General features: G+C 37.7%; 1 protein-coding gene across 8 annotated transcripts in view; it reads right to left on the reverse strand.

Annotated features, from left to right (window-relative positions):
- Window positions 1-1436: 1436 nt before the first annotated feature.
- Window positions 1437-21239, reverse strand: part of pisd (phosphatidylserine decarboxylase) — a 35190-nt gene continuing 15387 nt past the window's right edge. For 3 of the 8 annotated variants that reach the window (XM_048190010.1, XM_048190008.1, XM_048190007.1), the window contains 6 exons: window positions 12743-12908; window positions 9162-9398; window positions 8466-8604; window positions 7118-7267; window positions 6725-6885; window positions 1437-2800 (listed from right to left, as the gene is read on the reverse strand). In XM_048190010.1, the coding sequence (XP_048045967.1) occupies window positions 2576-2800; window positions 6725-6885; window positions 7118-7267; window positions 8466-8604; window positions 9162-9398; window positions 12743-12908 (1078 nt within the window). In that variant the 3' untranslated portion in view covers window positions 1437-2575. Of the gene's footprint in view, window positions 2801-6724; window positions 6886-7117; window positions 7268-8465; window positions 8605-9161; window positions 9399-12742; window positions 12909-19163; window positions 20005-20088; window positions 20561-21239 lie in introns of those variants that run through there. The other 5 variants (XM_048190003.1, XM_048190004.1, XM_048190009.1 and 2 more) reach the window with 5 other exon arrangements.

Consider the following 21239-nt stretch of genomic DNA (forward strand, 5'->3'; position numbering starts at 1 on the left):
AGGATGTAATGTATTACCATAGCAATTGGCAACTGCTGGTGACACGAATAGTAAAATGATACTCACTAAATGTTTGCTTACTCGGTTTATTTTTTCTGAAGGTCAAAGTAACGGTCGAGGCTTACCGAAACAGGCGTGCCTTCGGCCGCGTGAGTGCGCTGCTCTGACTGTGATTGGAGGATGGAGAAGAAACGAGAAGATTCTAGAAGTGAACAGACGGGCGCGCTGTCACTGTGTGCGGGGAGGGGAGAACTGCACTGTAGGGGTGCTCGACTCCGATTCCTGACTCCCAAACGACTCCATTTGCTCCATTTACTTTAGGTCGGCAATACCTTTATTAAAACAACACATTTTTAGCGTGACTGGCCAAATCAGTCCGATTTAAAGATGACATTACCTTGAATTGTTGAGTCACCATCATTTCCTAGTTGTTGTTGCTAATAAAAGTAATGAGAAAAAGCCCTGGCCGGACTCTTTTGGATTCGACTCCCTACTGCAGGTCAAGACATGTTCAACATCCGAAAATTTCGTCCTAACCTTTCCCAACACCTAAACCTAACCATAACTTATCCCTAAAATCAGAGGGAAATGATAGTTGAATAACACTGTTGTGGAAGCACCTAAACCAGGTTGTAAGCCTAAACTTGACATAAATTGTAAACTTGTCCCTCAAATCTGATTGGTTGATTGGAATGTTGATCCAGGAACATGTACTTGGTGAAATCACGTTCACCTCCTCGGGCGCTTTGTGTGCTTTTAAGTTGAAAGATGTCCTGACTGGAACTTGAGAAGGTAGTAGACAAATAACAGACATTTTGTCTGACCAAAAGCAGAACATTTTAGGTTAAAATCTGCATGAATCTTGCAATTCATTACAATAGTCATGTGGGTAACAGCTTAATTTTTTAAAAATACAAATATTCCATGCAGTCTTTCAATTAATTATGTATTTTTAATGAATAATTATAAACATGGCCTTTAAATAGTTTTAAATGAACTAAACGTTACACTGCTTGAACAGCGCTCCTGATACATCCCTTTCAAAGCACCTCTGACATTTTAATCCATATTCCACCGAGACTTTGTTCATTATTAATCAGCATTACATAATGATGAATGACTTTCCTCAAATACCATGGTCAGATTTGTCCTTTTTATATTCCCGTGTATAAATATACAACTGTCACGAGAAGCTTAGTGTACTAATCCACCATAAACTCTGTATATTAACATTTCACTTCTTGTTTTACCTTTAACGGTTAGGAAATCTACCGAATACTTCACATACATAATTGAAGAAGAAAAAAAAATATGCCAGTGAAGCCAGCTCTGACGAGTTCCTGGTCAAGAAGCAGCAACCCTTTTGAAAAAGCACTGCGGTCGAAACATGACAATGATGGTATGAAAATGATAATGGCAATATCACAATAACAAACTTTTTAAATAATCTTCAAAATTTATTAATGACATGTTTCTTGCACTTGGAACTAGTTTGTAATTAATGTCTATGTTACATGAATTGAATTAATAAGACTTTTCTTCAAAAGAATTTCCACAAGAGTGTGGCTTGGTGCACAGAAAAGCCCAGTGTTTGGTTTTTAACACATTCAAAGCAAAATTTCCAGAGTCCTCTCCCTTATCTTCATACAGATGTGGTCTAGATTAAGAGAGACTGGAGGGTCTTTATCCTTAGCTCAGGGTCTAGAGTCTGTTAAACTTGCTAGGTGCTGGTTAGTCAAAAAAAGAGAAAAGTCCAAGAACGAAAAACACATGCCATAAGATTACAAGAACTCTGATTCATATCAAAAGGGCAAAAAAATGTGTGTTAGTAAAAATATATCTTGCGTTTTGGCACTAATCAAGTTGAGACAGCAAAATACTTTACATTAACCTCCAAACTAATCGCTAGACCAACCAGCAAAGGCATAATTCAATGCCAGAGAACAACGGCAGTGATAATTCTCACTTGTCTTTTCCAAAACTCTTTCTTAGTGAGAAAATGTGGCCACGATTTTACTGTCAAAATGGCTTGCACCTTCGTGAAGAGCAAAAGTTGGACGGAGAGAAAGGTTTTAAAGATGAGTGACTGGGAAAAACGAAGGAACCAAAATAATGATGGTCTCTCATACATTCCCAAGGCTTGCAAAGTTAGCTGTGGAAATGAAACTCTTCAAACCCTTCACACAGTTTGACTCCAGCCGAAGGCAATATGGGCAAACAGAAAAACAAAACAACCGTTTTAATAAAACAAAATATAAAAATAATTTAGAGCCCAAAGAAAAAAAAAAAAAACTGGATGGCATTTCATGGTAAACAAATATTTTACAACATGATGGTCTAAGCTTTGCCGTAAAAGTATTTTACAACAACAAAAAAGCCTAACAAAATGACTGGGAGAACCCAATGGCAATAATGCAACAGTGGTGTTTGTGTGAGTACATATGAACACACATGTATCTCAGTTCAAACAGAGTACATCTCTGCAAATGTGAGTGTATTAGTTTTTGAGACCCTGAATGCATCTACACACAGATTGGCGTGTCCATCCTCAGATTCTGTTCCCCTCTCGTCTGCGTTACATCGTCCCGAGTGGTTCTCCAAAACGGATCTTCTGGCCTGCTTGCAAATTAAAGGTAAAATCCCGTGGAGCTTCGAATAACAGTACAATAGTGGAGCCCAAGTTGAACTCGCCCAGGTGTTCTCCTTTTCTCATGCTCACACCTTCTTGGTTGTTGTTTGTTACGTAGCTGAAATCATTGTAAGTTCCTTTGCTGTAGCGAGGGTTGTTGGTACGGAGCTCCTAAAAAGAAAAAGCAGCTTGTTAATGTCAATGCACTCAAACCGAATTGGTACAAGCTTTTTAAAAATACATCTCTTAACAGATGGGAAACCTCCATTTTCATGTTAATACGAATAAAATCCAAATCCATTAGATTTAGGGAAAACATGCAATTTAAGAAATGTGGCAGGGGCACAGCTCAATGAGGTCACATTCCTGATACTGAAATACCACTTATCATATCTGGATACACCAAACAGGTGCTACTGCATCTACTTTCAAACACTCATCTCACCCATTAACCCACATTTTTTTCTATTGTCTAGTGGTCTGATTGTGGTCCATTAGAAATGAGGCCAAATCCACTCTTAGCGGTGTAGCTCAATATTCTGCTAATGCTTAAAAAAAAAAAATGGTTTTACAGAAAATATCATACATCAACAAGAGTGATTCTGTGGCTATACAGCAATTAAACAAGATAGGCCCTGATATACTTCAAGCGAAAATGAACAAACTGGAGACTTGTTTTAACTACTGTTGCAGGCGTCTCTTAAAGGGTTAGTTCACCCAAATATGAAAATAATGTCATTTATTACTCACCCTCACGTCGTTCCACACTTCGTTCATCTTCGGAACACAAATGAAGATATTTTTGTTGAAATCCGATGGCTCAGTGAGGCCTGCATAGCCAGCAATGACATTTCCACTCTCAAGATCCACTAATTTACTAAGAACATATTTAAATCAGTTCATGTGAGTACAGTGGTTCAATATTAATATTATAAAGTGACGAGAATATTTTTGGTGTGCCAAAAAAACCCAAAATAACTACTTGTATAGTGATGGCCGATTTCAAAACACTGCTTCATGAAGCTTCGGAGCGTTATGAATCAGCGCGTCAAATCAGCGGTTCGGAGCGGCAAAGTATTCTCTTCGTTTTATAATATTAATATTGAACCACTGTACTCACATGAACTGATTTAAATATGTTTTTAGTACCTTTATGGATCTTGAGAGAGGAAATGTCATTGCAAATGTCATATGTCTATGGAGGCTATGGAGGCCATCGGATTTCATCAAAAATATCTTAATTTGCATTCCGAAGATTAACGAAGGTCTTACAGGTGTAGAACGACATGACATGAGGGTGAGTAATAAATGACATTATTTTCATTTTTGGGTGAACTAACCCTTTAACCCACAAACCCGAGCACTTGTAAATTTTAAGTTCTAATTATCTTTCAGTTCCCATCCCACCAGAATGGCTGATTAGTTGACTAGGTTGTCTAGTGATCTTAATCTGCTTAAGACTGGAAAGGGTGACACATTTAGATCCATCTATGTTTTAGTGAACAATAACACTCCTACGGTCAGCATCGTAAAAGCCTACAGCTACAACTTTCAAAGCAGAAAAATATTATGTGAACAACACATCTCAGCACTGCTGGACAAATCGCCTGCTGTGAGCAATGTTCCTGTTTTTATGCAGAATCCACAGGTTTATTTGTGAGGCGTTGTGGAGAGATTAAAGAAACGTCTTGTGTGGATTCTTTATGGTGTGCTACTTGCTCCCGGGAGCCAGACCGGACAGATGACTGCTTTAAAAATAGTTGCAGTACAAAAATGGCTCAACAAACAGCTGGATGCCATGAACTAGATGTTGCACAACCACAATATTTCTAATGTAACAGCTATGAACTTTTGAACCAAGATGAGCTATGAACTTAGTCCAAGTGCTCTGGATATACTGAAGCACATGAAGCAGGTGTCCACTGCATCACCTGTCTCCTTGCATTAATCTGTATTAGAGTCTCTCTTATTAGGACTTAGTTTCCTACAATTAAAGGGGAGTTATTTAGTCTGTTTGTTGAATATCAGCACCAGTAGTCTATTTGTTAAATATGAGTACAAGTAGCCTAACATAAAGATGCTTAGCATCCTAATATCTAACAAACATCTCTCTTCACAAAGCATAATTATACAGGTTTAACTTAAAGGGGTACTTCAACCTACAAATTGACTTTCAATAAAATGTCACTATCTATGCAGTTGAATATATATACTACCTGACTAGAGAGAACTAAAGTAAAAAGGCTGAAAACTTCAACACCCATAATGTACAGGCCATGTTGTCGTCCAAGGCCACTACCACCTGTCTGCTATGGACAGAGCCAACTGGGTTACTGTAAGACGGCAAAGTTTTGGGGACAAAACGACTGTATTCCATTCCGATTAATACATAAAACAGGTTCTCCCCACTCAGTGACGCACCCACAGAGAAACCTGTTGAAAGTGCCCTAGGTATTGGCGATTCTATTGTATGGAACGTGAAAATAGACACCAGACACCATAGTCAAATGTTTGCCACAAGCCAGAGAGCGCCTGACAAAGCAAATTTAAAGTGCTGCCCTAATGCTAATCGTAAAGATTGTTATTCATGTTGGCACTAATGATGTCCGAATTCGCCAGTTGGAGATCACTAAAAATAACATTAAAGAGGTGTGTGAACTTGCAAGTACAATATTGGACACTGTAATTTGCTCTGGCCCCCTCCCCCTACATAGCAGACTGACGTCATTCAAAGGCTGGCTGTCTGAGTGGTGTCCACAGAATAATATAGGGTTCATAGACAATTGGAAAAGTTTTTGGGGCAGACCTGACCTTTTGAATAGAGATGGTCTTCATCCCTCCTGGGATGGTGCTTCTCTTTAGGTTAGGAAGCAGACAGACCGTCTAAACCAACCATCTGCTAACCACCTCACGTTACAGAAGTCAGATAAATCCCAACACATAGAAACTCTTTCACCTAGATATCATCATATAGAAATTGTGTCTGTTCCCCAAAGTAGGAAATACAAAAAAAAACCATTTAAGGGTAAAAATGTAATTTATGTTCAACAAATAAAAAGATAGATATTATACAGAAGAACAAATTATATAGCTTGGTTTGCTGAATATTAGATCCCTTTCTACAAAAGAACTTTTTGTAAATGATATGATCACAGATCATAACCTAGATGTGCTGTTTGACAGAAACCTGGCTAAAACCAGAAGATTACATTACTTTAAATAAATCTCCCCCCAAGATTACCGTTATGAACATGAGCCTCATCTGAAAGGCAAAAAGGGGAGGTGTTGCTGTAATTCATACTAATATTTCCAGTATTACTCAAAGGTCTACTGACAATGTTGTATGAGAACTGAACTGAGCTGGACGATGACATTTCTTTTGGCAGAACTGCTTTATAGATTAAATTAAATGAAAGTACTTTATTGATGATATTCACAACGGAACTGAATAAACACTGAACTGACTTCAGCTGCACAACCTCCAAAATGCATAATTGTCCTGTTATAACTGTAAAGCTGCTTTGAAACAATCTGTATTGTATTGTAAAGCACAATACAAATAAAGGTGGCTTGACCGGTCAAATACTGCCTTACTGCTTTAGTAGGAAATACTTCTTAGCAAACTTTTAGTTGTTATAATGGTGTTGGCTTGTATTGTTCCCAAGTGCAAGAACTCAAAGAGTAAATGTTTAGCGGGAGTGAGTTATTTTCGGTGTCCAGTGAAGGATCCAGCACGTTGAAGGCAGTAGCTAAAGGCTGGAAAGAATCATTAACATGGGGAGAGCACTGTGATGGAAAACATGTGTTTGAAGTCAACAATTCAAACTGGATGACTATGAATGTTTTAGGCCAAACGGAGCGAAAAACTAAAAGACACCGCCATTCTGTCAAGTCCAAACATACTATACAATAGATTTTTTTTGGATAAAAAAAAATAATTTTTTTTTTTACATGTTTCATATGTCAGGCTCTTAGGGTTCATTTTCAGAGGAAACTATTGCTTTAAACTTTCATTCTTCTATACGAGCTAAATAAGAGTAATATGGACATTTTAATCTGAGCTGTGAGCAAACTGCAGAGCAAAACAATTCTAACCTTGTCAAAATAGATGCGTATAGATCCCACATTTGTCGCTCCTACAGCTGTGAGTGAAAAGAAGCCGTGCGTCCACTCCCCACTCAAGACCACCCGCTCATTATGGCAGAAAAGTTCCTTGATCCATCGTGCAACTCCTGGGTTCACTGACATCAGAGAACCTATGATAGAAACATACGTATCAGACCATAAACCATGCTTCAGTTATGTAACCAGGCACTGATGGTATCGCACTGCTCAGTCGCCATCAGATTAGAAAAGACGCTTATAACTTAAGCATTTAAGACCTAAAGTCCCTGTTGATTAATCTTTTTAACAACAAATCATATTTTCAGAAAGCAAAACAAAATAACAGAGAGCAAGAGAGAGAGAGAAACATATTATGCCGCTGACCTGGAAAGTGCCGTCTGTGTGCCACCCTCCAGTCTGTAGGCGAGTGGAAGCAGTGGTAGTCACCTGGAGCCAGATAAACTACACAGTGAAACAACTCATTCCCCTCCTTAGTGACCAGGGCATCCTGGAATGTGCCAGGGTCATCTTCATCTAAACAGGACAAGAAAAATAAAACCAAGATGATTCAATAGTTGTCAGGAAAAAAATATGAAAGATATTGGAGAGTTTATATCACATGGTCTATAAGCGTTGCATGATGTTCTTTGTTGGTCAGATCCGATTTAAGGCTTAGTGCTTTCAATATTCATATCAATCTATAATTTCCCTGCGATTTTAGAGATGCAAAACAGTTCAAACATTTGGGGTCAGTTATATGAAAACAAATTAATACTTTTATTTTGCAAGGACGCATTAAATTGATCAAAAGTGACAGTAAAGACATAATGTAAAGACGTTATAATGTTACAAAAATAAATTTTTCTGTTGTTTTGAAATTTCTATTTATCCTGAAAAAACATATTAGAATGAATTCTTAAAGATCATGTGACACAGAAGCCTGGAGTAATGATGCTGAAAATGTAACTTTGCCATCACAGGAATAAATTACATTTTGAAATACATTTAAAAAATGGGCATTTTAAATTAAAATAATATTTCACAATATTACTGTATTTTTGATCAAATAAATGTAGCTTTGGTGTGCAAAAGAGACTTCTGTCAAAAACATAAAAAAAAAAAAAAAAAAAAAATCTAACCAACATCACACTTTTGAACAGTAGTGCGGATTATGGTAAGTTTGCTCAACAAGCTTTTCCAGGTACTTGTTACATTAAGTCACTTGGTGCAAAACATTTTGACAATAAAGTCTTGATATTTTATTAAATTGTTAGCAAAATTTGATGAGGCACCAGAAATATGAAGTCAATATGCTGTTGTCTTACTGTACAATAATGTACAATTCAATCCTCATTTATTATTGCTTTCACATGACAACAGTCTTTCTTCAATGTTATATGAACTTACTTTCACTGAACCAAGCCGGAACTGAACCGAATCCCGGACTGAGAGCGGATGGGATCAGAGCTGCTTTAATTTTGCCACTGTTGTGACAATCAGTGCGCATCTTATTTTCTGCTGAACGTGTGTGTAAACTGATTTTGAGTGAGTGACACTCTTCTTCCCGCAATTGTGATTCTTTCCTAAGCCACGTTTACAATCTAAAAATGGATTTGGTTGTTCAGAAAACCTTGCATCCAAATTTTCTGATGTTATGATCATCCGACATCAAAGAATTTTTGTTCCAGAAACATGTCCTACTTGGTCAAATGACAAATTAATTGAGACTTACTTCTGGTAGCTGTTAAACTCTCTGCCCAGGTGCGTGGCCCGAGGAACGTTTCCAGGGAGTAAGTCACTCCCTTCACCTGCTCTACCTCACAGTTCTTCACACGGCCAAAATGAAGGATCTTGCCGTCAGCTGGACTGATCTGTGGAGCGAATGGTCACTCATTGTATTAATCTATCATATATTTCTTATGTTTTCTTCATACTGTATTAAAAACCGACTAGCTTGATTAGCTGGAATATGCAAAATTATAAAATGAAAATAAACATTAGATTAAGCATGCAATTATTTCAGAACCCATAACAAATATAGGCAACAGGAAATGATGTAACATTCCAAGGGCTTCTGTTTCAAGTAAATAATTAAAAAAAATTTTTTATAATTTTTATTTAAATATTTATAACCACCTACTTTTAATTAAAATTACCATCATCTACTCAGGTTTCCTGTTACACTGCCATACGTTACACTTCATATTCTTTTAAATGTCATAAACAATATCCAACAACAATACAACAATATACAATGTTTAGGTCCTATACTAGTTAAAGCCAATACAAACTGGCAGGTCACCAAACTATCACACATGGCGTGAAGTGAAAATTCAATGCATATGTTTCTCCTGGGTTTGCATATGAATGAAAGTGAATGGAAATTCAAATAATTCCTCTTTTTCTACAGTTACAAACCCAGACTTACCACGCAGTGCGAGTCGCACACTGGCCGGACCTGAGGTTTGAGTTTGCGCCTAAAAAACTCGCCCAGGTTTCTGTAGTGCTGTAGATCCTCCACTGCCGCTTCCTTCATGTTGACTCCAAATGTCCATATATACAATCTGAAGATAGGTTTCCGTAACCAATTGGGCAGGTCCACCTGGTTCAGGCGACCCCAGGCTCTGGAGAGCAGTCGTGTGGGTATGGACTTGTAGATTGTAACCTACACCCAAAAGAAAGAGTTTGAAGACGGCATGCTCAAATATCTGTATAATACACAACAGCAAACGTTCGCAGAGAGGAACATAAACACATTTAAAGTGATTGAACCATTTCAGACGGTGAGAAAAGAGGTGATGCTGCAATGTATAATATGAAAAAATGAGTTTTTTGACCTTGGATGCATGTAAAGGAGACCTCCAAAACAAAATTAGGAACCTTTAAAATTAGCATAAAAGGATGATTGCCACTTTTCTTTATACATCATCTGACAACAGAATGCTTTATTATCAGAAGTCAGATATCAAGAAGGAATATGATTTTGAATGGAACACACCATAAATATTTGATGAATAAAATTTTGGCAACTTAAAATATTCTTAAAATGTCACATTGTTTGATTTTTTCATGACAAGGCAAGGTAAGTTCAGAATGCAAAATGGTGCAACTCCCCAAAAACAATAATATTTATGAATTAATAATAAAGAATGCTTGTAAAAATGTCTTTTACCTTGCAATATACATTTGAAAAAAAACAATAATAAGGATGTATACAGTCAATTTTAATGCAAGTGAGTATCAAAAGTTTTAAAACCTAATGCTGCCTTCACGTGCTATAGGAAATTTGATCATTCCCACTGCTGAAGATGTGGATACGAGCTTATTGCATTCAAGTTTCGGCACGAGAAGGCGTTCGTGTGCAGTTTTTTTTTTTTTTTACCTAGGAAACTCGTATTTACAATAACCCCGAGATCATGTGAAGGCAGCATAAGTCCAGCAGCTACATGTGACTTTACTGTGCACCACGTGCTCCAGTGTTTGGATTCTTAGTGTGTTGAGATCAGTGTAGCTCACTGATCAATACTGATGTGGGCAAGGAGTGATCCTAGATCAGTGCTACAGATAGTACAGGGGCTGATGCATGACAGGAGCTGGCCTGGGAGTTCAGTGTAAGTGGATTACTGTAGCTTCAATCCCAGCTGACAGACAGGAGGCTAAATGCGGACACTGTTGGAGTCTTACAGGGTGGTGGGTTGTAGATGATAGTTATAGGTTTAACAAGCAGGAAGTGAAGGATGTCCAATGTTGCCTGACCCAGAAAAAGGCTCTTTATCCACAAAGTGTGTCATTTTAGGTTCTCACATTTTTAAACAGAAAATACACATTATGCCAAGATTGATACGTTATTTATAGTAAGCTCTTCCAAAAATGTATTTATTATTTACTTATTAAAATTAAAAATATCAATTGCTATTTAACATAAAAAGAACTTCATGGTGCGTTCAAGACCTACAGGGAAGTTCGTATTTACGAGTTGTTTACAACGTCAGGTGCATTCAAGTCACTTTTGTTTGAGCAAGATGGCATTGTACCTTCTCTTAAAGGGGTAGCTCACCTCAAAATGTACTCACCCTCAAGCCATCCTAGGTGTATATGACTTTCTCCTTTCAGACAAACACAGTTGAGTTATATTAAAATATATCCTGGCACTTCCAAGCTTTATAAATCATAGTGAAGGGGCGTTTTTTTCAAGTCCAAAAAAAGTGCATTCATCCATCATAAAAGTAATCCATAAGGCTCCAGGGGGTTAATAAAGGCCATCTGAAGCAAAGAAATGGATTATAAATAGTAGACTATAATCACTAGCTTCCGGTATCGTCCGTCTGTGCGTTCATGAGAGAGTCGAGTTCCAGCGTATTACGTAGGATGTAGGAGTAGTGTAAACTTAGGTGAGATTAGATGCCTCTCAAGGTTCAAACAAATAGGCCTGGAAAACAAACTCAAGCTCCTCCGACATTTCTTTTTAAAAATTAAATTCCTTTCTTTTAGACTTCTAGTTCATAATCAAGGTTTTGTTTTGCTCTATCCTCTGCACATCCACGTTCATCAATCCGTCATCCATCAGGTCAAAGTTCACTCTTCGGCCGGAATTGACTCGCGTATGAAAAACCAGTGATTCTAGTTTATGAAGTTTTTAAATATGGATATTTTTCTTATTTTCTTACAAAACTGCATTGATTCACTTTAGAAGGCCTTTATTAAGCCCCTGGAGCCGTGTGGATTACTTTATATATATATATAAAAAAAATAAAAAATAAAAAAATAATAATCACGGTTACTATATTCACTTCCATTATAAAGCTTGGAAGAGCCAGAATATTTTTTTAATATAACTCCAATTGTGTTTGATCGAAAGAAGAAAGTCATATACACCTAGGATGGCTTGAGGGTGAGTAAATTATGGAAAAATTTTAATTTTGGGGTGAACTAACCCTTTAATTAAATACACAAAAATACAGCAATTTTTTATTTTATTTTTTTATCCTACTTCTAGAAAATGAAAAACAAAGAACGTGCATCAGGTGTGTTTTGCTTTTAGGAATTAATACAGGAAGCCAATGTAAACTATTGTATTGCTATATTACAATGCTATCATATTTTGTGCAGCATATTTTATGCTATCATAATTTTTGTACTTATTAAGTATTGTGGTATTTTGCTGTGGTATCCCCATCCCCCCATTTATGTTATTTACGGCTTTATGAGTTGAATGCACATGAATGCCACCACAAATACTATACTGACATGACCTGACAGCACCATTACATCCTAGTACATTTCCTACTTTATGATGAACTGCTTTGTAAAGGTCCTCATTTGTAAGTAGATAAAAACATCCAGTAAATGAGTTTATAAAAAAAAAAAAAAAAAAAAAAAAAAAAAAAAAAAAAAAAAACTCTAGAACTTACAGATTTACATTAACAAACAAAACATTTTTCTATTTCTCTGTAACTTCCTGTCTGCCACTGGAGATACGGTATCTGCTTCTGAGCATCAGCATGGGCTGACTGGCAATTTTTTCGTGGGAAGTGAACAATAGCGGTGTCAGAACCACCGTGGCACGGTGCCCTCGACTGGGTCTAGAGACAAAGTGTTCCTCAGTTCAGAGCTGCATCATGGGACAATGGCCCTTTTCACACAAGTCCCAATGGAGCACAGAGCTCAGCAGGTCCATATGCAAGTAGCCATCTGCTGATAGCAGCAGCTCTTTCTGCTGACCTTGCATCAGTTTTGAGGTTTTATTTCTCTGGGTTAAAAAAATAGAGAGAACTGATCCCAGATCTAGGTCGTTATTCTGTAATGGTTCCAGCAAGGCTTCACATAATCACAGCATCATCCATAAGGTAACACCTGTTTTGCATAACAAAATCACAAATGTATTATGCCCATAATACATTGATTACACACTGATGGATGTCATTAATGTCTCTGGATAGTGAGATTTTGCACACTCAAACACACACAACATAAGTCTGTTGACTCTTTGATGTTTCCACCTGTACTTACTCTGCTTGTGGGCCTCCAGCCTACTTTGGCGAGAGGTTTGAGCGTTCCAAAGGGCAGGATGTAGTAGAGGAAGGACAGAGGCCATGAGCGAAGGCGGACAGTAGGCCGGGACATGCAGCTCAGCTGGCCTAGGCGCCGCCGCAGGGCCAACTGTGGGAACTGCAACCTGCACAATACATTCATGATGCCAAAGTGCTCAAAATACTCAGACAGACACATATAAAAGTATAAAGAAGGTGGAAATTAAAGATATATGTCCAGATGATTCAAATGTTGTAAAGCAGGGGTGCCCAATTCTGGATAACAGAGTTCAGTTCCAACCCTGCTCGAACCTGTTTGTAATTATCAAGTATATCCTGAAGATCTTGATTAATCGGTTCAGGTTTAATTGAATAGATTTGGAGCTTAGCTTCGCAGGCAGACCTTCAGGAACAGGATTGAGCACCCCTTGTTATACAGTGAATCTCATGAAACCTGTCAAACATGTCCAGATAATATTACACCCTAAAAACCTTGAGAAACAAATAAGAATTGTGTGAATTTGGAAGGCAAAAAAATGACGGGAGTGAAATCCTTGATGACACCAATGACAGAAAATTACACAATTTTTTTTTTTTTTTTTTTTTTTTTTTAACATTTAATGACAATTAAGCATATATTTCAACAAGTGTCATTACCTCAATGCAATATAAAATGTATTATTATTATTAATGCAATTTAATTTAATATTATTATGGTAATGACAAGTGTATCATTGAGTTCGTATAATATAAAATTATTAAAACAATATAACCAAATATTACTACAGTGAAAAAAATATGCTTAGTTCTCGTTAAAATAATGTGTATTTGTATAATTAAATAATTACATTTTACTACAGTAAAAATATTTTTTTAAATAATTAATTTTATTTATATAACGGTTAAATAATGAGAATAACCAATGAGAATTTACAAAAAAACTCAAAAAAGTAAAATATCTGAATGTTTTAAGGTAATGGGAAATTGGGATGGGGAAATGGGCACCCAAAAATGGGATTTTTCATGAAAAAGTCACACACAAAAAAACCAACAATCATCTTAGAAGAGTTTTTTTTTTTTTCTTCTTCTTTTCTTTGATTTTGATTTTAAAATTAGGGCTGGACGATTAATCGAAAAGTAATCGAAACCGAAATTCAGAACCTCTAACTGACGTAATTTTCCGATGTCGTTTTTTTAATCCTGTTAATACTTCCCACTTAAAAACATACTACCGCGTGTGTAGCCACGTGACTCCGCCCCGTCCAGTCAGCGGCATGAAAGCAACAAGGAGGTGAACGCCGAGTCAACACACAGAGACTGTGCGCGAGCGGTGAGCCTTGCGTCTTCACTAAACTTTGTCAGTTGTATGTGTTTTAAGGTTTGTCAGTTTAGACATTCAAGCGATTTTAGACAATCGGATGTGTATTACTATATCGAGCTACCGCACTCGCGCAGCTGGATTGTGGCACGAACACTCATACAAACAGTAGCTGCACATCACGTGAAGATCGCGCACACAGAGAGGAACGCAGAAGCGAACCGTCAGCGCTGTCCTGTGATTTATCACTAAAGTAGCTTAGAAACTCAAAAGTTATTATAGCATATATGTTTCTACTTTTGAAGTAAATATTTACAACTGACTAATTCACACACGCAATCACTCTCATTACGTACTGGAAATGTTATAATTTATCTTTATCTGATTTACAACGAGCAGAAATCTGTAAGAAATGTTACGAACCATAGATAAAATAACTGCTGAAAGTGAGCTGTCATGTCAGATCACTCTTTCAATAGGAAAAAATTCTGAAAACACCTTTAATAGTCAATCATATTTACAGTACAAACCTTGTCAGTGTACTATGAGGGCAAAAAAAACAAAACAAACAAACAAAATAATTGTTTATTAATCGTAATCAAGGTAAAATGTTCAATTAATCGAGGTTTTGATTTTAGGCCATAATCGTCCAGCCCTAGGTAAAATGTTACCTGAACATGCTTTCTTGAGATTCACTCTATAAAATCAGAGCTGGGCTGCTCTATCAAAATGGTGGAAAGAAGGAAGGAAATATTTATAAAACATGCAGAAATATACACAGCCCACTCACACATACCAAAGACCAAACACAAAGACGCCCATACAGAAGACAATAAACAGATGATGATAAATGCTAGAAAGATACTTGAGATAGTATCAGGAAAAGAGACAGGAATAGAAATTCTCCACTGTAAACTTAACCTCATGATCGTTCACACTGCCTCTCAACTACACTGACCATATACTCCTTTCAGCTCAATTCCACTTACATCAGTCTAAGCAAAGGCTGCTTTCACCTGCTTAACACCTTTAGTCTCATTTAGGGTTTATCATCACCTTCCTGTTACACTTGCTCTAGATATGGTACATGAGGAGAAATACTTGACCGAAGGTCTGGGCCAGTCTACATAATATTCTTAAAGGGATAATTCACCCCAAAATGAATATTATATCATCATTTACTCACTCTCATGTAATTCTAAACTTTTATGAACTACTTTCTTCAGCAGAACACAAAAAAAAAAAAAGAGATATTTTTGATATTCATCTTGCAATTCTGACTTTTTTTCCACTCAGAATTGTGTGATATAAAGTTGCAATTGTGAGTTATAAAGTCAATGAGAAATAAAGTCAGAATTGCGAGTTATGAAGTCAAATGTGGGATATAAACTCGCAGTTGCTAGAAATAAAGTCAGAATTGCGAGTTAATATAAACTCGCAACTCTGACTTTAGGGCTGCACAACGATTAATCGTTTGCAAAATAAAAGTCTGTGTTACGTAATGTGTGTGTTCTGTGTATAATAATTATGTATATATAAATACATGCACATGTATAAATTTAAGAAATATATACATGTATAAATAAATATACATATTTATATACATTTTATATTACATATAAATATATTTTATATATAAATATATATTTTTTCTTAAATATATACATGTATGTGCATGTATTTATATATACATTATTATTATTATACACAGAACACGCACATTTTACGTAACACAGACTTTTATTTTGCAAACGATTAATCGTGATTAATCGTTGTGCAGCCCTATCTGACTTTTTTTCTTGCAATTGTGAGTTTATATCTTGCAATTCTGACTTCTTTTCTCAGAATAGGGAGATATAAAGTCGCAATCAAGTTATAAAGTCAATTACAAGAAATAAACTTGCGATTGCGAGTTATGAAGTCAACTGTGAGAAAAACTCACAATTGCGAGAAATAAAGTCCAATTCTGAGAGAAAAAAAGACTTTTTCCCCTCATAATTGCGAGTTTATCTCTAACAATTCTGACTTAACTCGCAATCGCATGTTATAAAGTCTGAATTGCGAGAAAAAAGTCAGAATTGTGAGATAAAAAGTTGCAATTACATTTTTTTTTTATTCAGTGGTGGAAACAAGCTTCCATAGGTTTGGAATGAGGTTCTCATCACAAAAAGGGCCAGCTTTTAATCAACATAAATCTACTTAACCAGCACGAACATGCATGGTTTTTGTGGGTCACGCCGAGTGGGACATTTGCACAGAACTACTGAAGCCATGCAGGATATCCGCCAGTAATCTTTTTATTTTTATTTTTTGAGACCGTTGTGCTATTTTTAGCATCCGTACAGGCGGATAACATTCCAAATCAACATGTTGCAGACTGGAACAGCGTATGCAAAAATGTTGCACCTCTATCCTGGTCCGACTGATGGAACGTGACATCTTGTTTGGCTATAACTGCTTTCTTTTTATTGAAAATGACACTAAGAGCTACTGCTTCTGGCTAAAATGCGATTTAGTGTGTCAGTAAAGTAGCTTTAGTGTGTCAGTAAAGTGGGTCATATTTGGCCCTGAAAGTGATGACACAGCACCAGCGGGGTTGACATGGACTGTCCAGTGCTGCAGCTACAAGGGCTATCTATAGAATATAATACTGTGTCCACCCTAATCAGGATGAAAACTTGTTCTGACCTGTGGACAGAGGAGACTTAGCCATAGATGGCCTAACACAGACACTGAATGAGTCACCCGACTTTGCCAGGTATACTCGCAATGCCGCACACAAAAACATCTTTACTTTGACCCTTTCAAAATGTGCTATCCAGTAATATTTGTTTGAGAGGATCAACATTTACATCGTGGTCAGGGTGAGTAATCAAGCAGTACAAACAAAACTACTCCTCAGTGTATTGATGATAGGAACTATGGCAACACCAGCTCATGCCAGGTTAGTGCAGGCTCAGGGGGCAACCTTTCTGTGCCAAAGCTACACAATTTGCCTCCGTAATCATCAAGTACAATGACCTGTCGTGCGTCATAACAGCATCTGACTTGTGGGCCTCTCCTACAGAAAGGTGCAAATTTTATTGCTCTTGCTATAAATAGACAAACTGCAGCGGGCATAACATCGGACCATATTCTGCAGTCCAGTCTAGTCATTACTCTGGTATGAGCAAATGTAAATAATAAAGCTCAAAGTCCCTTTTAAAAGTCAGTCAGTGCACTTGGCGGCCATCTTGGTACCACTCCTACGTATCTGAAAGAGGAAAGACTGGAATCTCTGGAACTGTAAAATTTCAAATAAGAAAAGATACATCATGCTAATCAATATAGGCTCAAAAAAACAACAACAACAACAAAAAAACAACACTTGCCTCTACTTATATTTTTGCAAAACTCCAAAAACATACCTATACATACAATTCAATACAGGTTCCATCTGACACTAGTGGCAGTAAGAAAAAAAAAAATATATATATATATATTTTTTTAACCGTCTACGCAAATTATGATACAGAAGCAGATTATCGATTAATGAAGACATGCAATTTTCATCCAGTTCCTTGCAGAATGCTACGTTATGACCTCAAAGCACTTACTATATAGCATGATTTGTAAACTAATAGGCTACATTTTGAAGATTTGCATCACATAACCAACCTCATATGTATTAGGGCTGGGACGATACACCTATCTCCCGATTCGATACTATCATGATACTTGGGTGCCGATACGATATGCATTGTTATTTTTAAGAATTGCCATTCTACAAGTATCGTGATATGTATTGCAATTTTTGTTTGTTTTTTTAACTCTAGACCATGGGGTAAAGTTGAATGATACACTTATACATGATGGTGCAGGTCGTATATTAGTAGACGTCTCTCCATCCACCATTTTTCACTTTCTCGTGTCCACTACTAAGAGATATGATGTAATGCAATACAACAATTCACCGATACAACACATATCTCCGACTCAGGACTCAACGTTAAGGATTTTTTCTACTGGCCCGGTCGGGTCAGTGGTTAAATTTTTTTATTTGCCCGTCCAAAATTTTTACTGGCCCCACCAAAAAGTAATAATAATAATAATAATAATAATAATAATAATAATAATAATAATAATAATAATAATAATAATAGGCCTAGTTATTGCCTTTGTTGTTTTTGATCCATAACCTTAATGAATAAGGTTAAAGAATCAAATTACGAGGAAAAGCATAAATATGAAATGAATAATCAAGGATATTCAGTCAAGACCAGTGAGTGATTTTTCTCTTTGTCCTTTGTTGTCTGATTAACATTAAAATAAAGACAGCAGCAGGTTTATTAGGTTGCTGTCACTTTCAGGGTAAGCGCTTCAGGTGAACCGATTTTTTTCCTCAGCCCTAATATGTATGGTAATTCTGACATAGTAAACTTGCTTGTTAGCTCACTTGGTACAGTACATTGCACTTGCGATGTGGAACACTCTGGTACTAATCACAATAAAAGAACTTTTATGTATTTATGTACATAATAAACTTTGCCTGATTCAAGTTCATCAGTTTCGGATTAAGCTGAACATGCTCTAACCACCACTCACTGAACATTCACTGAACATTAAAAAAAAAGAAAAAAAAAGAAGAAGAGGCACTAAACATGCTAGAAGCAGAGTAAAAAAATTTCAGAAATGTTGTTACAGGCATGTTTTTCCAATGAGCCTGGTAACACAAATAAAATGGTATTTTTCAGGTTGATCAATTAAAACTCATGCACATTCAAAATGTAAACAAACCGTCTCTGTGAAAAAGGTGATTTGCTTTTTCAACAGTGAGGTGTGACTACAGCAGAATGTTATGATTGGACAGTCTCCTCTATTTAGAATATCTCTCTATAATGTCACACTTAATTTTAGGAGTTTGTTCAAATTAGTTTAATATAAGTATAAAAAGTCAGCCTAACTCAGCCTGCACCTTTCAGGCAAACATTTTTCCCTGAAAGACTAAAAAAAAAAAAAAAAAAAAAAAAAAAAATCTAATGACTTGTTTATAAAAAGGAGGAACCTAAGCCTAAAATACTCATAACACAATCCAACAACGAACCTGATAACTTCCATTCAGCAGCTCCTCTGTGCAAATGATGTTTCATCCTATAACTACATTTGTACAAGTCCCTGGTATAACCTTTAACACTAAATACTTTTAGCGCAGTGCATTATGCAACCTCATTCTAGCAGTTGGCAAATCCAGTTAATATGCCAAAGTGTGCGCTGCACCCTGGTGCGCCCGAACGGCTTGAAACAATGACTGTTGGTTTTTACGAGAGCTCTCAGTCATCAGGTTATCATTCAATTGAATTTAGAGCGGTTCTACCCCTCCCCCAACCTGTCCAGCGCAGATGAATATCCATCAAAGAACCCTGCAGTTCTCAGCTTTTCACAGTGCATTACTAAAACTGCGGAGGACGTTTGAGAGGTGATGATGGCAGCTTGTAAAAAGAGAACGTAAAAAGTCTTCGGATTCAGCCTCTTTCACACACTCTCCGTTCTACACAGCCCCCCTTGTTTCTTCAATGCAGGCACACATTGGCCAATCACTGGCTGAATATGAGCCTCCCTCTGCTCTTCGCTCACTCAAGGGGAACAGCATCTGCTCCAAGTAGAGCTCTGCAAACTATGCAGTTTGCATCGGACAGAGAGTGCGACCAACAGCCTAACGTTACGCCACAATTAGGCCAAATGCAATCGCAGAGCTGGGGCAGTGGCAGAGGGGGGGATCTGAGTCCTGTCACACTAACTCCCACCGCACACCGATCGTCCCTCCGCAGGGTGGCCGAGTTCGTGCGAGGTCTCTATAATCCCCTCTCGCTCGCCCACTTTCCAACCCAATTGATCCTTCAATTGTCCTCTCTCACTTCGAGTACACTGTCAACAACTGCTCTAGATCCGACCGACTAAACTCACCCATCATCCACACACATTCTCAGCCTGAACTACATCCTAGCATCTCACACACTCCTTGCCGGTACCTGAATCGGCTCCGGTTGCTGAGCTGAGGCGGGCCCCCCGGGGCTCCAGGGCCTCCCGTGCCGGCGTTGTTGGCGCCATTTGCGGGCTCCCCTGTCGCTCCCGCCGAGGAGCCCGGCGGGCGGAAACGCCGCACATCAACCCTGACTCTGTGGAGATTGTAGCAAGAGGGAGAGCTATGCAAAGACCTGCAGCATCTCACCATTTCCCCGCAGTGCTCCGCATCGGCCCCTTTTGCTGCTGCTTCAGACTCCGCTGACACATGATCACTGTGGAGAGATTAGTGCGTATCTCAGGCTTTAGCCCTCTCTCTTGCGCTCCCTCCGTTCGTTTGGTCCGGTGGTTTTCCGCTGCAAAGCTCAAAGACCGGCCCTCCCTGTTCGTCACGGGTAGGATGCTGAGCTGCGATTGGCCGGCCAGTGGATGGGTCCACCTTTCCCTCTAAGCAGCTGCTGTATTCAAGACCTGGTGCTGCTGGGAAGGCGGCAATATGAAAAGGACGGGGAGAGGGAGGGATTTGTAAACAGACAATCCTGTCAGCATGTGCTCCTGAATTCCATCTCTGACCCCATCCCCCCTTTCTCTCTCTCTCTCTCTCTCTCTCTCTCTCTCTCTCTCTCCCCCTCTCATCTTTTTCTCAACTGAAGGATGAAGAGCAACGTGCTCCTGACTATTTCGATAAACTGATCTTGGAATCACTTTCTCTACAAACTCCACCACATCAACAACCCCTAAAAATACACAGCATTTTTTTTTTAAATTAGCTTTTTATTATAAGAATATGCATTTCTTAATGTTCTATACAACATTTCAGTACACTGACAGTAACAATTAGGGGTGTAACGGTTCTTGGTATTAAAAAAAAAAGAAAAAAAAAAATGGAACCATACCATTCTCGACCCACGCTTCGGCACGCACGCACAGTTCAACTTAAATCTCAACGTAGCTATAATATGGTTTGTTAAAAATAACGTATAAAACAGACAGACAAGAGTTCAGCTAATGTATGTTTCGGTCGATGGATACGCACTCTGGCTCCCCAATACATGACAACAACAGCGAAGATCAAAAAAAAAAAAAAAAAAAAAAAAAACCTTGGACAAAACTGTCACTCCTTGGTAAACTTTGTTCAATGCGAGTGCTGTATGCTTGA

This window comes from Megalobrama amblycephala, linkage group LG4, assembly GCF_018812025.1.
Source record: "Megalobrama amblycephala isolate DHTTF-2021 linkage group LG4, ASM1881202v1, whole genome shotgun sequence".
Classification (NCBI taxonomy): domain Eukaryota; kingdom Metazoa; phylum Chordata; class Actinopteri; order Cypriniformes; family Xenocyprididae; genus Megalobrama; species Megalobrama amblycephala.